The sequence below is a fragment of the Chlorocebus sabaeus genome, chromosome 9 (genome assembly GCF_047675955.1).
Source record: "Chlorocebus sabaeus isolate Y175 chromosome 9, mChlSab1.0.hap1, whole genome shotgun sequence".
Classification (NCBI taxonomy): domain Eukaryota; kingdom Metazoa; phylum Chordata; class Mammalia; order Primates; family Cercopithecidae; genus Chlorocebus; species Chlorocebus sabaeus.
The window spans coordinates 53,061,388-53,082,826 of NC_132912.1; the positions used below are offsets into that span (position 1 = coordinate 53,061,388).

The window sequence follows — 21,439 nt, forward strand, 5'->3', positions numbered from 1 at the left end:
CCCTCCCCCCTCCCCCCTCCCCATGATAGGCCCCGGTGTGTGATGTTCCCCTTCCCGAGTCCAAGTGATCTCATTGTTCAGTTCCCACATATCAGTGAGAACATGCGGTGTTTGGTTTTCTGTTCTTGTGATAGTTTGCTAAGAATGATGGTTTCCAGCTGCATCCATGTCCCTACAAAGGACACAAACTCATCCTTTTTTATGGCTGCATAGTATTCCATGGTGTATATGTGCCACATTTTCTTAATCCAATCTGTCACTGATGGACATTTGGGTTGATTCCAAGTCTTTGCTATTGTGAATAGTGCTGCAATAAACATACGTGTGCATGTGTCTTTATAGCAGCATAATTTATAATCCTTTGGGTATATACCCAGAGACTCCATCTCAAAAAAAAAATTAAAAGAACATTTTCCTTTAAACAAAAATGCATGTTCCTTGTGTTTGTTTGTTTTGTTTTGGTTTTTGCCTTTTTTGAGAGAGAGTCTTGCTCTGTCACCCAGGCTGGAGTCCACTGGTGTGATCTCAGTCCATTGCTGTTATATGACTAGTGGCATCTTCATTTGAGGATAGAAACTTCCCCAACTTCTTAATTTCAAAAATTTCAGAGCCAAAGTTGAGAAAATAATGTAATGGGCACATTTATACCTTTCATCTTCATTAACCAAATATCATTGTTTTGGCACACTTGCTTTCTCTCTTGTGGCTTACTCTCCATCCCTTTTTTCAACAAAGCACTTGAAAGTAATTTGCAGACACCATGAAATGTAAGTACTCAGTGTGTGTCTCTTTCTTCAGAATAAGGACATTCCCCTACACAATCACAACTCCAAATACGGCTGATTTTATCTGTTATCTTCATTATCACAAATTGTCATGTTGTGCTATAATAATTGATTTACTTCTCCCCTGCTCTGTGAGCTCCTAGAGGCAGGGCTGAAATCTAATTTGATGTTGTGTTTCTACTGCATATTGCAGCACCCAGCTTACTGTATGGGTCTGTTACCAAGAATGTCTAAGTCAAGAAATTGAAGATTGTTTCCTTAAGATTCTGCATCCTAATGTAGAATCATTCCTTTGGAATCTTTCCTATTAGAGTGTAAGTAAATTCTTTTGGTATGTTATTTAAGAATATTTGTGAATAGGCTTAATTAAACACAATGTTAAGAAATTATAAACTTAAGACCAGGCACAGTGGCTCACGCCTGTAATCCCAGCACTCTGGGAGGCCGAGGCAGGCAGATCACTTAAGGTCAAGAGTTCGAGACCAGCCTGGTCAACATGGTGAAACCTCATCTCTACTAAAAATACAAAAGTTAGCCAGGTGTGGTGGTACACACCTGTAATCCCAGCTACTTGGGAGGCTGAGGCAGGAGAACTGCTTGAACCTGGGAGGTAGAGCTTGCAGTGAAGCAGACAGGTTACCTTTAGCAAATGAATGCCTTAAGTGGGTAGAATTCACTTCTTAATAACAAACCAGGTTCAAGACCTCCAAAGACATAATGACAATTAATTGGCAAACCTCATCCCCTCTCACACATTTCTCCCCTGTTGACATTCAATCAGGGGCCAGAATTAAACTACTGAGAAAGATGAACACTTTATTATAATTGTTCTATGATTCATGACCTGTGTTCCAACACCTAGAAACATAGGGATGGTTAGTTTTTCTGTCTCATTCTATATTGTTCTGAGAAATTACAGATATTTTCTTCTAAGAGAGGCATGATCAACTATTCAAGTTTTGCTGAATCTAAGGTAATATCAGAATACTCTTAAACAACTTACGGCCTCAGATCCCAGTAGTTTAGAATTCTAGGGATGATGAAAATTTATAATCACTGTAAGAATGTTATCCTATCAAAACTTTGTAGAAATATCTATGCTTTTGCATAACAGCGTAAAAGACCTCTTCTGATGAGAGAGAGGGAGGGAGGGACGGAGGGAGGGATGGTGGGACAGAGAGAGAAAGAAAGAGGAAGGAAGGAAGGAAAGGAAGGAAGGAAGGAAGGGAAGGAGGGAGGGAGGGAATTAGGGAGTTGGGGTAACCAGGTAATTTAGGCCAATGGATTCAACTGTGCCTTAAGCTGGTACTACCCTCATTTATGTGAGTCAATCAAGTCCCCCTTTTTTGCTCAAGCTACTCTGAGTTGGGTTTTTATCACTTGCAACCAAGAGTCATGACTAACAAACCCATCCTACTGTTACCTCTTTTGCCTTGGCTCTGTATTCCACAGATTTAATCTTGGCGCTGATATAATTTTGTTTAAATATTTCTTCACCAGCTTGCTGTGAACTTACAGAAGGCAGACCTTCGTGTCTTTGTATTCCCAGTGCCTGGCACATGGTAGACATTCAGCAAACGTCCATAGGGTGGATCATGCACCCAATGTTGTCAACTCATTCGATATCAGACCCCCTTTCCCCCCGCAAAAAAAAAAAAAAAAAGATGTAAAATGAGACTTAGAACAGACCTTACTAGTGGGGAGAAAGGTGAATGCCTCTAATGCTGTTAGAAAAAGGATACCTTTGGGGAAACTAAGTGACTAACAAGTAAAAATGGTTCTCTGAAAATAAGAGAGCTGTCCCTGCAAGCTGAACTATCAGGAGATGAAGAATGAGGTCTCCCTAAAATGCCCACCATGAGACTGCCAGATATGGGACTGCTGGATGACATTCTTTGGCTACGCCACTGAGTTTTATGAGAACATAACAGAGTAGATTAAAGACACGTACTTGTCATCTCAGGTAAGGAATACACACAGGAGGCGTCTTAGTCCGTTCTGGGTGCTGTAACAAAGTAACAAACTGGGCAATTTACAAGTAACAGAAACTTACTGTTCACAGTTTGAAGGCTGGGATGATCAAGGCGCCAGAAGATTGAGAGTCTAGTGAGGACCTGCTCTCTGCTTCAAAGATGACACCTTCTGGCTGTATCCTCACATGTGACAAAACGGGACAAAGAAGCTCCCTTGGGCCACTTCTGTAAGGGCACTGATCCCATTCACAAGGGCAGAGCCCTCGTGACCTAATCACCTCCCAGATGCCCCACTTCTGAATGCCATCAGAGATGAGGTTTCAACGTAAGAATTCTGGGGTGACACAATCAGACCACAGCAGGAACAATGGGCTGATCCTGATCCCAATTAAATAGCTCATAACTTCTGCAGATAGCTCAGATTCCTCAAGACTGGAGGAAACAGTCCAACCTAAATAAGGGCTCCTGGAAATATGTGTTAATTCATGAAATACACACCAACAACTGTGAAGAGATGTTGGTGTGATCTGTTGTCTCACCTGAAATGGTTTAAAGATTTCTTCCCAGTAGGATGTGAAGAGCCATCTGTTCCTGGGGATTATGTTCTGGTTGATGTAGGGATTAGGTCCCCACTTGAGGTCAAAGTGGGGAAGAGCCTACTTAAGAGAACAGCTCTCTTGGTTGGCCTATATTGACTGGGCAGATTTTATATCAGAATTCCAAATATCTGCCTAGTGTGGTTATAGTTAAGAGAGCACAGATTGGAAGGCATCAACTACAGGCTCAAGTTTCATCACCCATTCAATGAATCATTGAAGGGAGCCAAGATTTTGTTTGAATTCCAGTCTCTAGAGACAAAATGGGGTCAATTCTTTCTGTACCCACCTTATTAGCTGCCAGACAAAACTTGGGTAATCATTTGCTCTAATTCCCTTATCTTCCCCACAAAGAAACTCATCAGTTAAAGCCTTGTTCTTACCTTTCTTGGTCACAGAACCCTCTGATGATTTGTTGAAAGCTATAGATCCTTCTCCACAGAAACATGCATTAAGGCATTTTTGCACATTATTTTTGAAAGAATCACAAAACTCTTGTGGTTCATTCTTAGGGAAGCCAAGTTAAAAAACAATTACCACCTCTGAACCAAAGGAATTTTTAAAAACATACACAGAGTAAAATAAGCTTGTTCATATCATCATAAATTTATTTTCAGGCAATATGATAATATATTAACACTTGGCATACTCTGAACTTACAGAATAAGTACCACTCCATACTTCCTCATTAATGACTACCATTTTACATGAGCTTCTACCATCACAATGAGAGAACCGATTGCTACATGTTTGCTGGTAAATACATTCAGTAAGGCACTCAAATCCTAGACACGAACTAACCACAGAACGCTCTTCTCCGCTTTAATAAATTGAAACATGATCTCATTTCCTTCATTTTCAAAGCTTTTTATAGAAAGACACGCTTGTTTTGAACTTGTCTAAACATAGGTTTATATAAACTAATCCATTATCATGTATAGTTATAATCAAGGAAATGATTTCACATTGACGGTTTTTTAGGTAGGGATAAGCAAAAGCACTGCAGCAGTTTCTGAGGGACTGTCTTCCATGTAGTTCCCCATACTTAGTACAATGCCTGGAATGCAGCAGGGACTAAACACAGTGAACAAATGGGCAAACCTTTAATTCCCAGGGATCGGCTACATATTGCTTTGACTGGTAGATCATTTCTCCAGAAGAAAGGAAGAAACCAAAAAAACAAAAACAATCTTTTTAAACCTCACAGGATTTTCTTAGAAAAAAGTTTTAATTTATATATCTACTGCAATTCTCTTCGTAAAATATATTTAATAAAAAATCCAAAGCAAAAGTCCTGTCATTCATTTATTTCAAAAGACAAATCATTTCAGTACTTCTTCCTTGAAATGTCTACAATTTCTTCCTCTGGCCACAAAGAAGGGCATCGGCTCCATGCTTTACAATGTCAGGATAAAAATCCAGGAGGGAGAAATCTTGTTGTAATGGATAGCTGTTTTCATCTGACACAAAAAGGCTCTGAATCTTCAATACACAAGGTTCTGCGTTGACTGCCAGCAAGGAGTGGAACAGGTCTGCCACGACCATCCCATAGGTGATGTCTGAGGAAGGAACTGCAGAAGATGAAAGCAAAGAGCTCTCAAGATCGCTGCTAGCTTGACAGGAGCAAACACACTGAGGGGTTTCATTGTTTCTCTTGGTTCCTCAAGTTTCAAATCCATTTTAAATTTCTCTTCACGGCCAGTAGCGGTGGCTCACACCTGTAATCCTAGCACTTTGGGAGGCAGACATGGCAGGATCACTTGAGGTCAGGAGTTCGACACATGCCTGGCCAACACAGTAAAACCCCGTCTCTACTAAAAATACAAAAATTAGCCGGGAGTGGTGGCACATGCCTGTAATCCCAGCTACTCAGGTGGCTGAGGCAGGAGATTTGTTTGAACCTGGGAGGTAGAGGTTGCAGTGAGCCAAGATTGTGCCACTGTACTCCAGCCTGGGCAACAGAACAAGACTCTGTCTCTAAATAAATAAATAAGTAAACTACTCTTCCTACACCTTCTCTTTCTAGTTACAAGCTATTGAGGCACTCCACAGTGATAGCATGTGATCCCATCGAAACAGGCTCAGATAACACACCATTCAGACGTCACGACAGTAGTTCTGGTTATGCTACAGTATATCAGAAGAGTGCTCTTATCCAGTTCACAGTTCCGATCAAGTTACTTATGCATACATTTATTTTTTATATAAAAGAATCTTGAATTGGTCACTTAAGAAATACTGAATCTCAATAATAAAAAATACTAAAATTATAGCTAAATGTGTTATTTTATTTTGCATTTGTCCTATATTCTTCCTCTCACTTTTTTAGGACATCTAATCAAGACACTTGGTAGGTTTGTTCAACACCAGAATGACAAAGCACCATCGACCATGCTCAGACCATACTAACCCCCTGACAATTACCACAGTCTTTCTTGGATGGGGGCTACAGAGTCCTGGAGGACCAATGACATATTTTGGGGGGTATGATAATTCTCTACAATAACTTTTAAATTTTGTATTTTCACTGTGATAAACTAAAAAATAACCAATGTAATCTGGATGGTCTGATGATCACTTTATAACCAATGACATTTTCACTTATGATCACAATCTATAATGCCAAGAAGTACAACTTTAATTGTCTCAAGAATGTACAAAACACTGAAGTATATGTGATATGAGAATAATGCTTCTCTAAGAGATAAAGACTAATTTACATTACGCAAAGAAGAAGAGAGAGGCCGGACACGGCAGCTCACGTCTGTAATCCCAGCACTTTGGGAGGCTGAGGCAGGCGGATCACCTGAGGTTGGGAGTTTGAGACCAGCCTGACTAACATGGAGAAACCACGTCTCTACTAAAAATACAGAATTAGCCAGGCATGGTGGTGCATGCCTGTAATCCCAGCTACTTGGGAAACTGAGGCAGGAGACTTGTTTGAACCCAGGAGGCAGAGATTACGGTGAACCGAGATTGTGCCGTAGCACTCCAGCCTAGGCAACAAGAGTGAAACTCTGTATCAAACAAACAAAAAAAAGAAGAGGTAACACTGAAATATATAAGTAACATTAATAAAAGGAATGAAAATAGTCAAAAGAATAAAAATGAAATAAAGAAAATGGGGGAAAAAAGAAGAGAGGCTTCTAATTAGGATGTAGAAAGCTGGAAAGAGTGTGGCTCCCACCCTAACAGTTACTGGAAAAAGCTGAATAAATATAAAACCATCATTTTCTTGAATACACATGAGAACCAAGGTTGTAAAACAGCAAAAAGACTGAAACATAAGGAGACAGGTGCCTCCAGGGAGATGGAACAGGGGCACAGGTTCCCTTGGGGCAGGCCTCGGGAAGAAGACAAGTCTTCCATATAGGCAGGAAATAAGAATGTGATTTTTATTAATAAATTAATTGCAAAAAGCCAATGAATTGCCAGTGTCACTAACATAAGGAACATCTGCATCCTCACAGGCTCCTCCACATGGTAAGTCTCACCTCCACCAGGTGCTCACAAGACTGGGGGCAGGGCAAGACATCAAAGAAAGCTTCCAACTACAAAACACAAAGCACTATCTGGCCTCCCTTTTAAGAAACAAAAGCCTTCAACTGCTGGAAGAAGGACACCAAATCCTGTTGCCCCAGGGTACAGGTGAGGAAACAGCACAGATGCGGGAAAGAAAAAAGAAAAAAAAAATCCCTCCATCCTGAGGGAGGACTGAAAAACCAGCCTGGGTCAAGACCATTAGTGGTCCCCTACTGCTGGGGCAGGGCCAGGACCACACAAGACCCACCAAAGACACAAGCCAGAGCTTGGCTGCCACTGGCACAGCCACATAAGGGACAGGGCTACCAAGAAAGCACCATATGCAAGATCCTGTATAAGACTGGGGCTGGACCAGAATCAAAGAGGAACAATCGTGCTCCTGCCCACCAGGTTAGGATGCACCAAGTAACAACCAACAAAAGTTTGTGCAACTTGGGGAGGTGCAAGAACATGGAGAGAAACTTTCTCTGAGGCCCAAGTGCAGAGTGGAGGGCTAAGCTGATGGTAGAGCAGGAATACTGGGGAACCACCTCCCACCATAAGCACAAGATAATTCGAAACCAGTGGTGACCTGAAGGTAACCAGAGAAACAACAAAACCTGAATCCAACTCAACATATGACAAGACTGACCATCCTGCTCACCCCTCACCTCCAGTAAAGGACCAGAAGAGGCATGCCTATTTCCAGGTACAAATACTATTTACCTCAGTTTATATTGTTCTACTTAATATATGCAATGTTCAGCATTCAACCAAAAATTACTAGACACCCCCAACTAAAAAAGAACACAAAAAACAATCTGCTATTAAAAGATAAAGCAATCACAGAACCAGATTAGCTCATCAGCTTAGAGGATCTGAGGCTAATGAGAACAGGAATGGAGTTTGAATACCTGACAGATATATTGTCTTCGCTTTATTCTTAGCCACTGATGACTAAGACATCACGGTTGAAGATCTTGCAAATCCATGCCACTGACAGTGGACTATCTTCATATATATTGTGTCACACACTCACTGACTTCACTCTTACAAAACTAGAGTTAAGTAAAATAGTTTTTGCTTACCAACTGGAAAAGTAGGTTAAGAAGAAATTAGGTGCCTCCCACCATTCATGTACTAACAGGTGTAAAGCAAGTCAACCTTCTAACTTACATAGGCTTATATTTCACTTAAGCTAAATTATCCTTCTGCTTTTATATGGACAGAAAAGCTCTTAATTTAAAGTACAGTGCTCTTTCTGTTCCGAAATACCATTTATACTCCTGAGTATAACAACCGCTTGATGGCACACTGATATGTTACCTATCACTCTGTTGAGGCAGTCTGCAGAAATGTTGAGAAGAATCTTCTCTATCAGCTTTGATTCTACACGGATGCAAACATCATGTCTTCCATCAACTACAGTCATTAAGGCTGGCCTACAAAAGAGTAAACAACACACAACCTTCAAAAAGATTTTCAAATAAAAGAAATGCTTAAATGAAAAATAATTCCAAAAAGCACTTGGTTTTTATGCAGGATTAATTTTAATTCCTAAAACAACTCTAGGATGTTCTGTGACATCCTAGAAAGAAAAAAAGGTGTTTTTTTTTCCCCAAGCGCTTCAAATGATAAATTAATACATTTTATCTATTCTATATCCATTTTTAAATTTCAGATACTAATATAAAATATATTAAACTGTTTTATAAATTATTTTTAGAAATGAAATTAAAAATAATAATCACATATTTCACAATCACAATTTCAATTTATTTTTTTCAACTGAATTCTTCCCTATCAGAAATAAACTGTTTTGCATATCAATAAACAGGGAACTGGATTAACAATTTTCAGTGCATCCTACATCTTAATGCTATGTGGCTGATAAAAAGAATGAAGAACATTTACAAGTGCTACTAGGGAAGGAGCACCAGGATAGACTCTAAGGAACAACAATATGAACAATATTCTTCTGTCCACAAGCTTCTAAAGAAAGGGATACACATGTGCTGGGATGAACATAACCCATCACTGGAAGGACATACAAAAAACCTTCTCACCAGCATGGAAGCAGCACTGGTGAGAGAGGGTTGGATGGTGAAGGAGACTTTTACTCTCTGTTTTGTAACCTCCTATGTAGTGTGCATTTTAACCATGGCCTGTGGCACCTATTTTATAACTACGTTAATTTTTTAAAAATAAATTGAGAATCGAATTCAGAAACAGGCTCATTAGTGGGGGAATTTAATGTAACAGAGCTAAAACATAACTACTGATTTTCCCCCTAAAAACCCACATCCCCCTTTATTCACACGATGACTCTGCATTCCTTCCTCTTTTCACTCTACACTCTTTCCTCAGCCTCTGTCCCTCCATTATTTATTTCAGCAAATACAAACTGAGCATCTATCATGGACTGTGGTAAGTGCTGGGTACCCACTAGTGAACAAGACAAATCTGGTTCCTTCACTCAGGAACATAAAACCGTAGTGGGATAGGAAGAAATTAAGCAAGCGTGGTGACTCATGCCTGTAATCCCAGTGCTTTGGGATGCCAAGGTGAGGAGGACTGCTTGAGGCCAGGAGTTTGAGACCAGCCTGGGCAACACAAGACCTCACCTCTACAAAAAGAAAAAAAAAAGAAAATAAGCTTTTCAACAGTGGTGCCAAGACGACTAAACAGAGATGGAATAGGCTTTTCAAAAATTCATGCTGCGACAACTAGACACCCACATGCAAAAGAATAAAATTAGACCCCTTCCTTATCCCATACACAAAATTTAACTCAAAGTAGATAATAAACCTAAATATAAGAGCTAAAACTACTAAACTCTTAGAGGAAAATATGGGAGCAAATCTCCATAACCCTGGCTTAGAAATGACACCTTTCTCAGATATGACCCAAAAGCACATGCAACAAAAAGAAAAACAGAATAACAAGTACTGGCAAGGATATGGGGAAATTACAACCTCAGATTGCTGGTGAGAATGTAAAATCGTGCAGCAATTTTGGAGAACAGTCTGGCAGTTCCTCAAAAGGTTAAACAGACAGTTACCATATGACCCAGCAATTCACCACTCCTAGATATATACCCAAGAGAAATGAACACACATATCCACGCAAAAACTTGTACACAAATGTTCACAGCAGCATCATTCATAATAGCCAAAGAGTAGGAACAATCCAATTGTCCATCAACTGATGAACGGATAAACAAAATGTGGTATATGCATACAATGCAATATTACTTTGCAATAAAAAGGAATGAAGTACTGATACATGCTACAACATGGATGGACCTTGAAAACATCATGCTAAATGAAGCCAGTCACAAAAGATCACATATTATATAATATTTATATAAAATATCTAGAACAGGCAAATCTAGAGAGACAGAAAGCAGATTCGTAGTTGCCATGGGTTGAGGGGCATGGGGAGGAGAGTGACTGCTAATGAGTATGAGGCTTTGTATAGGGCTGGGTGATGAAAATGTCCTAACTGGTTGTGGTGATAGTTACACAGCCCTGGGAATATACTAAAGCCATTGAACTGTACATTTCAGAAGATTAATTTGCAGTATATGAATTTTACTTCAGTAAAAATGTTTTTTTTAGAAAAGACAGTATGCAACTACAAATTACAATAAGCACACCCAGGCTACTATAACAGAAAATAAAGAAGGGTGGTTAGGAAAGGCCTCTTTGATAAAGCAGCATTTAATCTAAGACATAAAGAAACCAGCCTTGTGGAGTCAGACTGAGGGAAGAAATTCGAGAACATCCTAAGGAGAAAAATCAAAATGTCTGAAGAACTGAAAGAAGGCCCCACGTGGCTAGAGTGCTGGACAGGGGAGTGGCAGCAGATGAGACTGCAGAGGCAACAAGCATAAGGAGACGACTGATGGGTGAAGCAAGGGGTAATCATGCTGCCAACAGGTGGAGAATAAAGGGGAGGAGGCAAGGCCAGCAGGAGCTCCACCAAGAGACTGCTGGTGTGCTGGTTTGTGCAACAGGTAGTAGTGACTTAGATGAGGCCTGAGTGATTCCAGACGAGCAGGCACTGACTTTCCATTTTGGTTTCACAGTAACTGAGGTTCAGCTAGGGGAAGGTAAACAGGGATGCCACATGCCCGCAGTGTGTGGGATATGGTACATAATGAGAAACTGTCCTGTGTAAAATGTCAACAACGCCCCTGCTGAGATACACTGGACTAAGATGTTAGCAGTGGAGATGGAAAAAAGTGGATGAATTTGTGATGTAGTTCTGAATGAAAATTCCTAGGACTTGCTAATAGATTAGATAGGGGAGGTAGGGAAGAGAAAATGATTCAATGATTGTGCCGAGGTTTCCAGCTTAAATAATTGGGTAGATGGTGTGCCACTTTCCAGAAAGTATAAAAATGAAGAGAACTAGATTTGAGTATGGTTAGGAAAAACAACAGTCTATTGTGGGTATGTTTAAATGTGAGATGGACGTCAAGCAAAGGATTTGATACTGACTACTGGAGCCTGGAGGAGAAAATCAGGGTGAAGATGTAAGTACAAATATGAAAACAGCTATGATCATCCAGGCAGAATGTACAGAAAGAATAAGAGGAAGGACACAGACGAGAGCTCAAGATTAACCCCAGCATTTAAAGAAGGGGTAGAAGAGGCTGAGAAGGAAGGGCCTGAGAGACAGGTTAGAAAGCCAGGAGGAGGCTATTTCAAGAAGGAGGAAGTAGCCTGACATGCCGAATATAACTGAGAGCAGTTAGAATGAGGAAAGAAGTATCCATGCCTCAGGCAACATCAAAAGTGTAACTTTGACAAAAGCAGCTTCTGCAGCATGGTGGGAGTAGAACGGAATAACTGGAGTGAAACTGAAGACATAATAGGGGAGAGAGAATGTATTTACAACTCTTTAACAAAGTTTGGCTGGGTATAAAACAGAATAGAAAAACGAAGGGATAAGAGGGAGATGTAATGTTAGTGGATGATTTTGTTTGTTTTTTTAATACGAGAAGTACAGGAGTGTGTTTATAGGCTGGTAAGAATAATTCATTAGGAGAGGTAATAACTGAAGATTAAGAAGGAAAAACAAAACAGAGTGCGGAAACCAAGGAAGAGTTCAATCACCACATATAACCTCATAAGCCTAGCCCAGAATTCTCTTGCAAATTGCATTTCTGTACATCTAACCACTTTCCAACTTGCTACCTCTCAGGAACTCAAGCTCAATACGATCAACATTTTCCCAAGGTTACTTGTTTTAATAAATAATCTTATTGTTCACCCAACTGTCAATGATGTGTAATGTACCTGTGCTCTCTCTTTACCTACCAATCACTACATCTTGCAAACTATTTTCCAACCATTCTCAAATCTGTCCACTTCTTTTTATTCCCACCACCTCCTCTCTAGTCAAGCCACCATCATCTCTCCTCCAAAATAAGGCAACAGCCTCTTACCTCTTCTCTGCACTAGCTTCATTCTAATCCACTCTCCAATGTGCAGCTAAACTCACTTCTGATGAACAGAATTTGGTGGAAGTAATGCCACATGATTTCTGAGTCTAGGTCACAAAAAGGCTGGCTTCTACCTGGAACTCTCTTTCTTGCCTTTCCTGCTCTGGGGAAATGAGCTGCCACTTTGTGAGAACATTCAGGAAGCCTGTGGAGACCCAAGTGAAGAGGAACTCAACTTGCCAGCCATATGAATGAGCCACTTTGGAAATGAATCCTCCAACTCCAGTCAAGCCTTCAGATGACTGCAGCCCCAGCCTGCACCTTGGCTACAACCTCTTGAGAGACCCAAACGTTTCCTAGTGCTGCCTAAATAGGAGCCTTAATTGTGGTTTGACCTGCTGGGTTTTCTGGCTTCTAGTACAGAAAAATAAATGTATTTCTTATATTCCAAAACTGTAAATCTGAATATTCTGTAGAAACATTGTTAAAAATGGTATTTGAGTTTTATGATAGCTTGAAGAGCAGGAATTATGCCATCTACATGTAAATTTAATAAGTGTCTGTGGCCTCGTATGAGACTCCAATGCAATATCTAATGTTGCTTCCATTGGAAAATCAGCTCCAAGTTACAACCAATGTAAAATATGATCAACCTACTCACAGTCTGGGACTGTTATGTCACACAAATGTTCGTTAAATGTTCTTTTTTTTTTTTTTTTTTGAGATGGAGTATTGCTCTGTTGCCCAGGCTGGAGTGCAGTGGTGTGATCGTGGCTCATGGCAAGCTCCACCTCCTAGGTTCATGCCATTCTCCTGCCTCAGCCTCTTGAGTAGCTGGGACTACAGGTGCCCTCCACCAAGCCCGGCTACATTTTTTGTATTTTTAGTAGAGACAGGGTTTCACCGTATTAGCCAGGATGGTCTCGATCTCCTGACCTCGTGATCCGGCTGCCTTGGCCTCCCAGAGTGCTGGGATTACAGGCGTGAGCCACTGCGCCCAGCCGATTAAGTGTTTCTTAAACGGACTACCAAGCTTCTTGGGCACAAAAAGTCTACTTAGATCAACCAGTATAACATCCATAGTACATATGTGACATGTGAACATACGTGGATTCCTAATAAATATTTGACTGAGTCTTAATAAATAATCATTGAGAGTTTTCTCTTACTCAGTTTGCTGATTGATTCATGTAGATGATTTTGGAGTCACATACTTGATACCTTGAAGGGAGTTTGTTAATTTCAATATTTTCTTTTCAAGGAAACCACATAATCTGGACTAAACAATTTAAAGGCTTTTAGGCTGGGCGTGGTGGCTCATGCCTGTAATTCCAGCACTTTGGGAGGGCAAGGCAGGTGGATTACCTGAGGTCGGGAGTTCGAGACCAGCCTGACCAATATGGAGAAACCCTGTCTCTATAAAAATACAAAATTAGCTGGGCGTGGTGGCACATGCCTGTAATCCCAGCTACTTGGGAAGCTGAGACAGAAGAACCTGGCAGACAGAAGTTGCAGTGAGCTGAGATCACACCACTGCACTCCAGCCTGGGCAACAACAGCAAAACTCTGTCTCAAAAAAAAAAATTTAAAAATTAAAAAAAGGCTTTTAAATAAATAAAAAATAATAATTATTGCCTTAACATGACCATTCAACATTCCAGCCAGACAACAAACTAGCACTACATCTTTAATGTGGTATAGTTTAGGAAAAGATCTTACATACCTCATACTAGTTACGCCATAATCAGGTGATACTGATCTGTGAAGTCCTTCTCTTGAACAGTCATTTTGTAAACTAAAGAATCAAAGGCCCTCCTACCCATAAGGAATAGTACTGAGCAATATTTTTGTCCAATAAATGCTTATATTGAATAGACACATTTGGAATGATATAAATAAGTCACCTCTATGTACTTTTTAGGGGCCTTAACTATCAATAAATCAATGTTGTTTGTAACATCCCATGTATTTTTTGTTTTGATTTTGAGACAGGGTCTCACTCCGTTGCCCAAGCTGGAGTGCAGTGATGCAAACATAGCTCACTGTAACAATCAATCTCCTGGGCTCAAACAGTCCTCCTACCTTAGCCTCCCAAGTAGCTGGGACTACAGGCCTATGTCACCATGCCCTTTTTTTGTGTGTGTGGTAGAGATGGGGTTTCCCTATGTTTCCCAGGCTGGTCTTGAACCCCTGGGCTCAAGCAATCCATCCACCCTGGCCTCCCAAAGTGCTGGGATTACAGGTGTGAGCCACCACACCCAGCCTACCATGCATCCTAATTCAATCTTCTTTTCCACAAAAGCAACTGTCACAGTAATAGCAAAATTCATTCACTTATTTATAACATAATATCTGTAAAGAGAAATAAGGTTTACAAATTAAGCTTCTATAACTTTTCTTGAAGTATGCCATGATAACATGTGGAATATATCTGCATTTAGTTTTTAGGTACTGCAATATTTAGAAATAATTAGAAGGAGCATAAAACACTGAGTGCTATTTTGTAAACACATGTAATTTATACGGTAAAAAGAAAAATATCTGAGCTTTTGACTACTTATTATTCGAAAAACAATGTGTTTTTTGCTGAGTTGGTTAGCAGTTGTACCATACAACATTTATTTGCTAGCTTCAATTTCTAAGGTAAAGGTGGGAAAACAGGTTAAATGTCTTACTAGCTTCCACAACTCAGAGGTGAGATCATATGATACTTTTAGCCTTTAAATTCTAATTATATGTTAAGGTAGGAAAATGAGTTATTTATGAGCCATTTAGATTTTGGTTAAAAAGTAAACCAAGGAAAATGTTTCTTTGGCACAGCTGTTTGAAGGCAATAAAATCTCCCAATTACTGCTTTAAGAAATTCCTGTAACGATTCCTGGGAAATTTTTGCCTCCATAAATAGCTATCTATCACTCAGGGAAAATTTTATTCTCTTCGACTAGTTCTAGTTAATTCTTTTTAGAAAGTAAGGGTTTACAGACTAATTTTTCCAGATCTATAATAATTATTTTCCATCAAATTGGCTTGCTTAGTTGCCTTACCTATAGTGTATTTTCTTCATAGTAAATGGCAAGCAGCTAAAACACTGTTTATAGATCCTGTTCTCATCTGTTTCTAGTTCCAATCCACATTTTGCGCAGCCAGTATATACGATGTTGGGAAGAGAAGAGAAAATACTCTTCAGAGAACTGTGAGCATTTAGAGCTATCTTCTGAGTTGCTGTAGGAAATGCCAGCTCTGAAATCTGGGCTTTAATTAGAATCACTCCTATAAAGGACAAACAGATATATTATAAATTATTAGGCCAAAATTATAACTTTAATTTACAAACATGGCTAATTTTATAGTTGATTTACAGTCACTTGTAGTAAAAGGATACACGGAGGTCTTGTTCTTGGTCTTCTTTACTATTTTCCTAGAATCTAAAGGCAGGGGGGTCTGGCTGCAACTGAGAGCAGGTTTACTTGGCTAATTTGGCTGAACATGTGGTGTTTCCTTCCTCCCCTCATTCCTCTGGAATCAGGCAACGTATGTTCAATACCTCCTTTGGAAGAAATCCCTTCGAATACTTTAAACTAGCTAACATGCCCTCTCTCCTTGCCCTGTCTTCTTTTTAATTGATCATAGTGAAAAGCCAAATAGAAGGTGATCTTTTCTTCTTCTGTCTACCCAAAAATATCAATAGCCTGTCCTCTTTTAAACTTTTTCCAACTTCCCACTCACCATTATCATCTATATACTCTGGGTGTGGGTTATAAAAAGGTCTCATTTATTAATCGTTTCTCAGGTGGCTCATGAGAAACCTCAAGCATATTCATAATTCACTGCTAATGGCTCATCCATTCACCAGTAAACAAATACTGAACATCTACTATCCCCCAGACATTATTTTTTTCCTAATTTACTTTTGTCTTACTGTGTACCGGTGAAGTCGTTTTTCTGAGCATTATTCTCCCTTTCTCCATAGTCAATTTAAAGGCTTCTTTAAGCCTTAAGCCTTCAAATTTGTTCTTCTTCATCCTCTCAGAAGTAAGAACACTCCAGGTCAAGAACTAATCAGTGTCCTACTGTTTTCTGGTTATCTCTTTCAGAGTTCAGTTAATGATGAGTCTTCCGTTCTTAACTTCATTTGCTTTAGTCTTTCAATGCCCAAAGATGGTTTCATCATCTCTTCCAATTGTATCACATAGCCCTACATGAGTTAGCAGGAGTGCATAGCGATCAAATATGTAACAAACTGTAGAAGATTCAATACCACATTTTTCCAAAGACATGTTAAATTACTACAACATTTTGTTTTGTTTTGTTTTGAGACAGTCTCACTCTGTCGTCCAGGCTAAAGTGCAGTGGTGCAATCTTGGCTCACTGCAGTCTCAACCTCCCTGGGCACAAGCGATTCTCCCACCTCAGCTTCCTGAGTAGCTGGGACTACAGGCACACACCACCACAACTGGCTAATTTTTGTATTTTTTGTGGAGATGGGGATTTGCCATGTTGCCCAGGCTGGTCTCCAACTCCTGGGCTCAAATGATCCACTCCTCTTGGCCTCCCAGAGTGCTGGGATTACAGGCTTGAGCCAATGTGTCTGGCCTAAAAATTCATGTAAAAAATAATTTCAATTTTTATTTTAGATTCACGGAGTAGATGTGCAGGTTTGTTACATGGGCATATCGTCACCCAAGTAGAGTCTTCTGTAGTAAGCAGAGTACCCAACAGTTAGTTTTTCAACCCTTACTCTCCTCCCTCCACTCAAAAAGTGGTTTTTTTTTTTTGGTTTTTTTTGGGTTTTTTTGAGACAGAGTCTTGCTCTGTCGCCCAGTCTGGAGCGCACTGGTGCAATCTCGGCTCACTGCAAGCTCCGCCTCCTGTGTTCAAGCAATTTTCCTGCCTCAGTCTCCCCAGTAGCTGGGACTACAGGCACCCGCCATCATGCCTCGCTAATTTTTGTATTTTTAGTAGAGGCAGGGTTTCACCATGTTGTCCAGGCTGGTCTCGAACTCCTGACCTCAAATGATCCACCCACCTTGGCCTCCCAAAGTGCTGGAATTATAGGCATGAGCCACCCCGCCCAGCCTAAAAAATTCTTAATAATTCAATAATTTTAAAAGAATGTTCACATAATCCTATCATTTTGTAAATTTATATGCCTCTTGAAAAGAATTAAAAGGTCATGCTGAATGTGGACTTTGCTTTCAAGAGGATCACTGCTGCTGAGCACTGAAATTCTGCTGGCAGTAAGATGAGGTACTGGGTAAGCATCTTCGTTTCTTTACAAGGACTCAGTCCTAGCCTCATCTCCCTCTGGCTTTTGTTGTGCAAGCAGACCCTTCTAGGAAATGCTCCAATGCTGATCTCTCTTTCTCCTTTGATTTAACTATAAAATAGGTTAGGGAAAAGTTGCTTGTGTTTTCATATTCTCTATTTTTGTCTTAAAAACACACACACTATGACAGAAACTATGAATTCAGCCCTCATAGCTGAACACAAAGAGAATGAAAAAGGCTAAAAGGGCCTCTGTGAACAAAGCCTCTGAAGGACTGATTTGAATGGCACAGTTTTGGCATGGCTTCCCAATGAGGAGCACACCTCCAGGATTTCCAAGAACATGCACAATTCCTGACTGCCTCCTCAAACAAGTGGGGCTATATCCTCGGAATCGTTCATCATCAGCGCGGTGGCCACCTACTTTGTTGTTGTCCATGATGTTATTTATTTTTATTTTTAAACCTTATTCTAGGACTTCAATCCCAGCAGATAACTGTTTTGTGTAAGCAGTAAGTAACAGAGTTGGCTTCTCCATGGCACCAAACTAAACGTCTCTGCAAAGTAATGTAACCCCTCAACTATGTCTGGCATTCCTTCCTGTGGTGACCACCTCTGTATGTCTGTAGAGTTTGAGAAGCAGAGCACTGGAGGGGCACATGAATATAAAACTGGCTTAGGAACTTACATGATGCTATAACATTACCAAGATTTTACCAGTTAGTATAAATCTAGAGTCTTTTATGGCCATAAAGCAACTTCCACTTTTGAAAATGGTATGAAAATTTTATAGTATAAAAGCTTATAAATTTTCTATCATCTGTGTTTATCTTCCAGAAATATTATTAATTTAAATTACCTGCTGGTATTAGTAAATGTTTCAGTGTAGAACTAGCAATAAGAAGTTCTTCTCTGAGAATAAAATCTCTGTATTCAATTAAAAGTTGGGTTTTTTGAGAGGTGTTGTCTTTTTTGTTTTCTGCCTGTATTCTCCTTAGCGTAGTTTTATGATATAACAACGCTAACCTTCAATCGTATATTGGAAAACATATTTACATACATATGTGAATTAACCCAACTAGTTAAAATTTTAATCTGGCATTTGGCCAAGATAAAGTAAGGAACTGAATTTATGCTCCCACCTTGTCATATAATAAAAAGTAGGTATTTGTTCTTTGTCCTTGGTTCCGGGCACATAGTTCCTAAAGCTACTAGAATCTAGTTCAGATATTTGCAAAGATTTATATTTCACTTTTATGTAGAATTATACATTTTTACCACAAGTGGTAGCCTTTTTGCTTATATTAAAACTAGCAATGGGCTAGGTGTGGTGGTTCATGCCTGTAATCCCAGCACTTTGGGAGACTAAGGCAAGAGGATCACTTGAGTCCAGGAGTTTGAGACCAGACTGGGCAACATAGGGAGACTCTGTCTCTACCTAAATAAATAAATAAATAAATAAATAAATAAATAAATAAATAGTTGGGTGTGGTGGCGTGCACTGATGGTATGCACTAGCCTTCCCTTCCCTCCTCAGCTACTCGAAAGGCTGAGGTGGGAGAATCACTTAAACTTGGGAGGTGGAGGCTGCAGTAAGTTGTGTTCACACCACTGTATTCCAGCCTGGGCAACAGAGCAAGACCCTGTTTCAAAAGAAATAAAAATAGCAGAATTTATGTATATAAAGATCTTACCTGAACACTTATCCTCTAGGTGGGCTGCTAAGTCTGATATCTTCACAAAGGCGGGTGTACTTTTTTGAAATTTTGCTTTAAATGTAATTGCCCTTATATCATCATCAAACAAGCACTCACAGGATGACCAAGGTGTTGTATGCAACTCTAGGTTTTCTAGTGTGTAATTGCGCTGAACAAAAAGATATTTAAATTCCCAAATATAACCTTAAACAAAAACAGTAAAAACAAAAGTCAGCAAAAAGGAAAAAAAAAATCTAGGCTTAGTATCAGATGAAATAGATCGATCTGATTAAGTCAGCTGAATACTAATCTTTTATCACTAAAGAGTTTGGGTAAAAAGAGATAAAATATGAATGGTGCATTAAGACAATAGAAGCATGCTAGAGATTATTATCATTATTATTGTTAGTATTATTTTTTCCCAGACAGAGTCTCGCTCTGTTGCCCAGGCTGGAGAACAGTGGTGTGATCCTGGCTCACTGAAACCTCCACCTCCCAGGTTCAAGCAATTCTCCTGCCTCAGCTTCCTGAGTTGCTGGGATTATAGGCGCGTGCCACCACTCCCGGCTAATTTTTGTATTTTTAGTAGAGACAGGGTTTCACCATGTTGGTCAGGCTGGTCTCGAACTCCTGACCTCATGATCCACCCACCTCGGCCTCCCAAAGTGCTGAGATTACAGGCATGAGCCTCCATGCCAGGCCGCTAGAGATAATTTTAATAAAATATTTTCTAAAGATTCCTTGCCCTCGGCCAGGCGCAGTGGCTCACGCCTGTAATACCAGCACTTTGGGAGGCTGAGGTGGGCGGATCACAAGGTCAGCAGATCGAGACCACGGTGAAATCCTGTCTCTACTAAAAATACAAAAAATTAGCCAGGTGCGGTGGCAGGCGCCTGTAGTCCCAGCTACTCGGGAGGCTAAGGCAGGAGAATGGTGTGAACCCGGGAGGCGGAGCTTGCAGTGAGCCGAGATCGCGCCACTGCACTCCAGCCTAGGGGACAGAGCAAGAATTGGTTCAAAAAAAAAAAAAGATTCCTTGCCCTCCCGAATGGTCATCATTTATCATATTATCATAACCAACTGCTTTACAAAGTAGACAATTCTCATGTATCTATCCATAGGCAAAGTTTTGTTTTGTTTTGTTTAAAGAAAGGACACTGAAATGAACCCAAGTCTAATATTTCACTCATATTTCAACACCTTAGTTACCTTAGTTAACTTTTCTAGAACAAAAAGCATTTAGACACGATAGCACTTATTTTTAACTCTCAGTAACAATTCTAATTCTTAAAGCCACAGTAACACAGACCTTGCCCAATAATCATATTCTGTATTAGTAAATTCAACTTCAAAACTATAATAAAACAAGAGGGTTTCTTAGCACTAACGTTTCTGATCACATCAGCTGTCTTTTGAGTTTCCCACTTACTTCAGGCCGTACATCTAATTTACTACACCTACTCATCTCCTTAGTTTCTTTCACTAGAGATTTTTTTTTTTTTTTGGTGGAAAATCATCAAACATGTCAGTAAATCTGTAAAGACAGAGCATCACTAGCTAGAACTAAAGTATATATTCCAAGTTACTGCTTAAAACCAATCACTAAAATAGCTTTCTTGTCTTATTACAAAATACCTGCTTAAAAAAGTAAGCTAAGAGAAGCCAAGTAAATAAACATATAGCAGTCATAATCTCAACACCCTAAATAAACAGTTAACGTTTTAGCAGACAACCAGTTGTTTGGGATTTTATTTACTGGGATTGACTTAATAAGTCAAATATAGTTTTATATGTATGTATTATTCTACATTGCTTTTAAATATTACATAATATGCCATTGTCCAAATACACCAAAATCTTAAAAATTATTACAGCAACCCTCTATTTTGAGGGACTCTGGTTGTTTTTATTTTTCACTATTATACATGACACCATGATAAACCCATTTTCAGCTATATCTTTACACATAGTTATGATAAATTCCTAGAGCTATAATTACTGGGCTAAAAGTACCCCCAATTTGTTCATATTAATTGTCAGTTATCCTCAAGAAAGGTTCTGCCAGTTTGCATTTCCTATAGCTGATGACAGTAGCTGTTTCCCCATATCTCCTCTATCAACTTCTTAAAAGAAAAATCATCTATCATCA

The 21,439-nt window shown here is 39.6% G+C and overlaps 1 protein-coding gene across 14 annotated transcripts in view; it reads right to left on the bottom strand.

Moving 5' to 3' along the window:
* Window positions 1–3,936: 3,936 nt before the first annotated feature.
* Window positions 3,937–21,439, bottom strand: part of SHLD2 (shieldin complex subunit 2) — an 87,258-nt gene continuing 69,755 nt past the window's right edge. For 11 of the 14 annotated variants that reach the window (XM_038008942.2, XM_038008947.2, XM_038008940.2 and 8 more), the window contains 4 exons: window positions 19,288–19,494; window positions 15,373–15,598; window positions 8,203–8,318; window positions 3,937–4,925 (listed from right to left, as the gene is read on the bottom strand). In XM_038008942.2, coding sequence (XP_037864870.1) covers window positions 4,705–4,925; window positions 8,203–8,318; window positions 15,373–15,598; window positions 19,288–19,494 — 770 coding nt within the window. In that variant the 3' untranslated portion in view covers window positions 3,937–4,704. The remainder of the gene's footprint in view (window positions 4,926–8,202; window positions 8,319–15,372; window positions 15,599–19,287; window positions 19,495–21,439) is intronic. The other 3 variants (XM_038008946.2, XM_073019001.1, XM_073019002.1) reach the window with 2 other exon arrangements.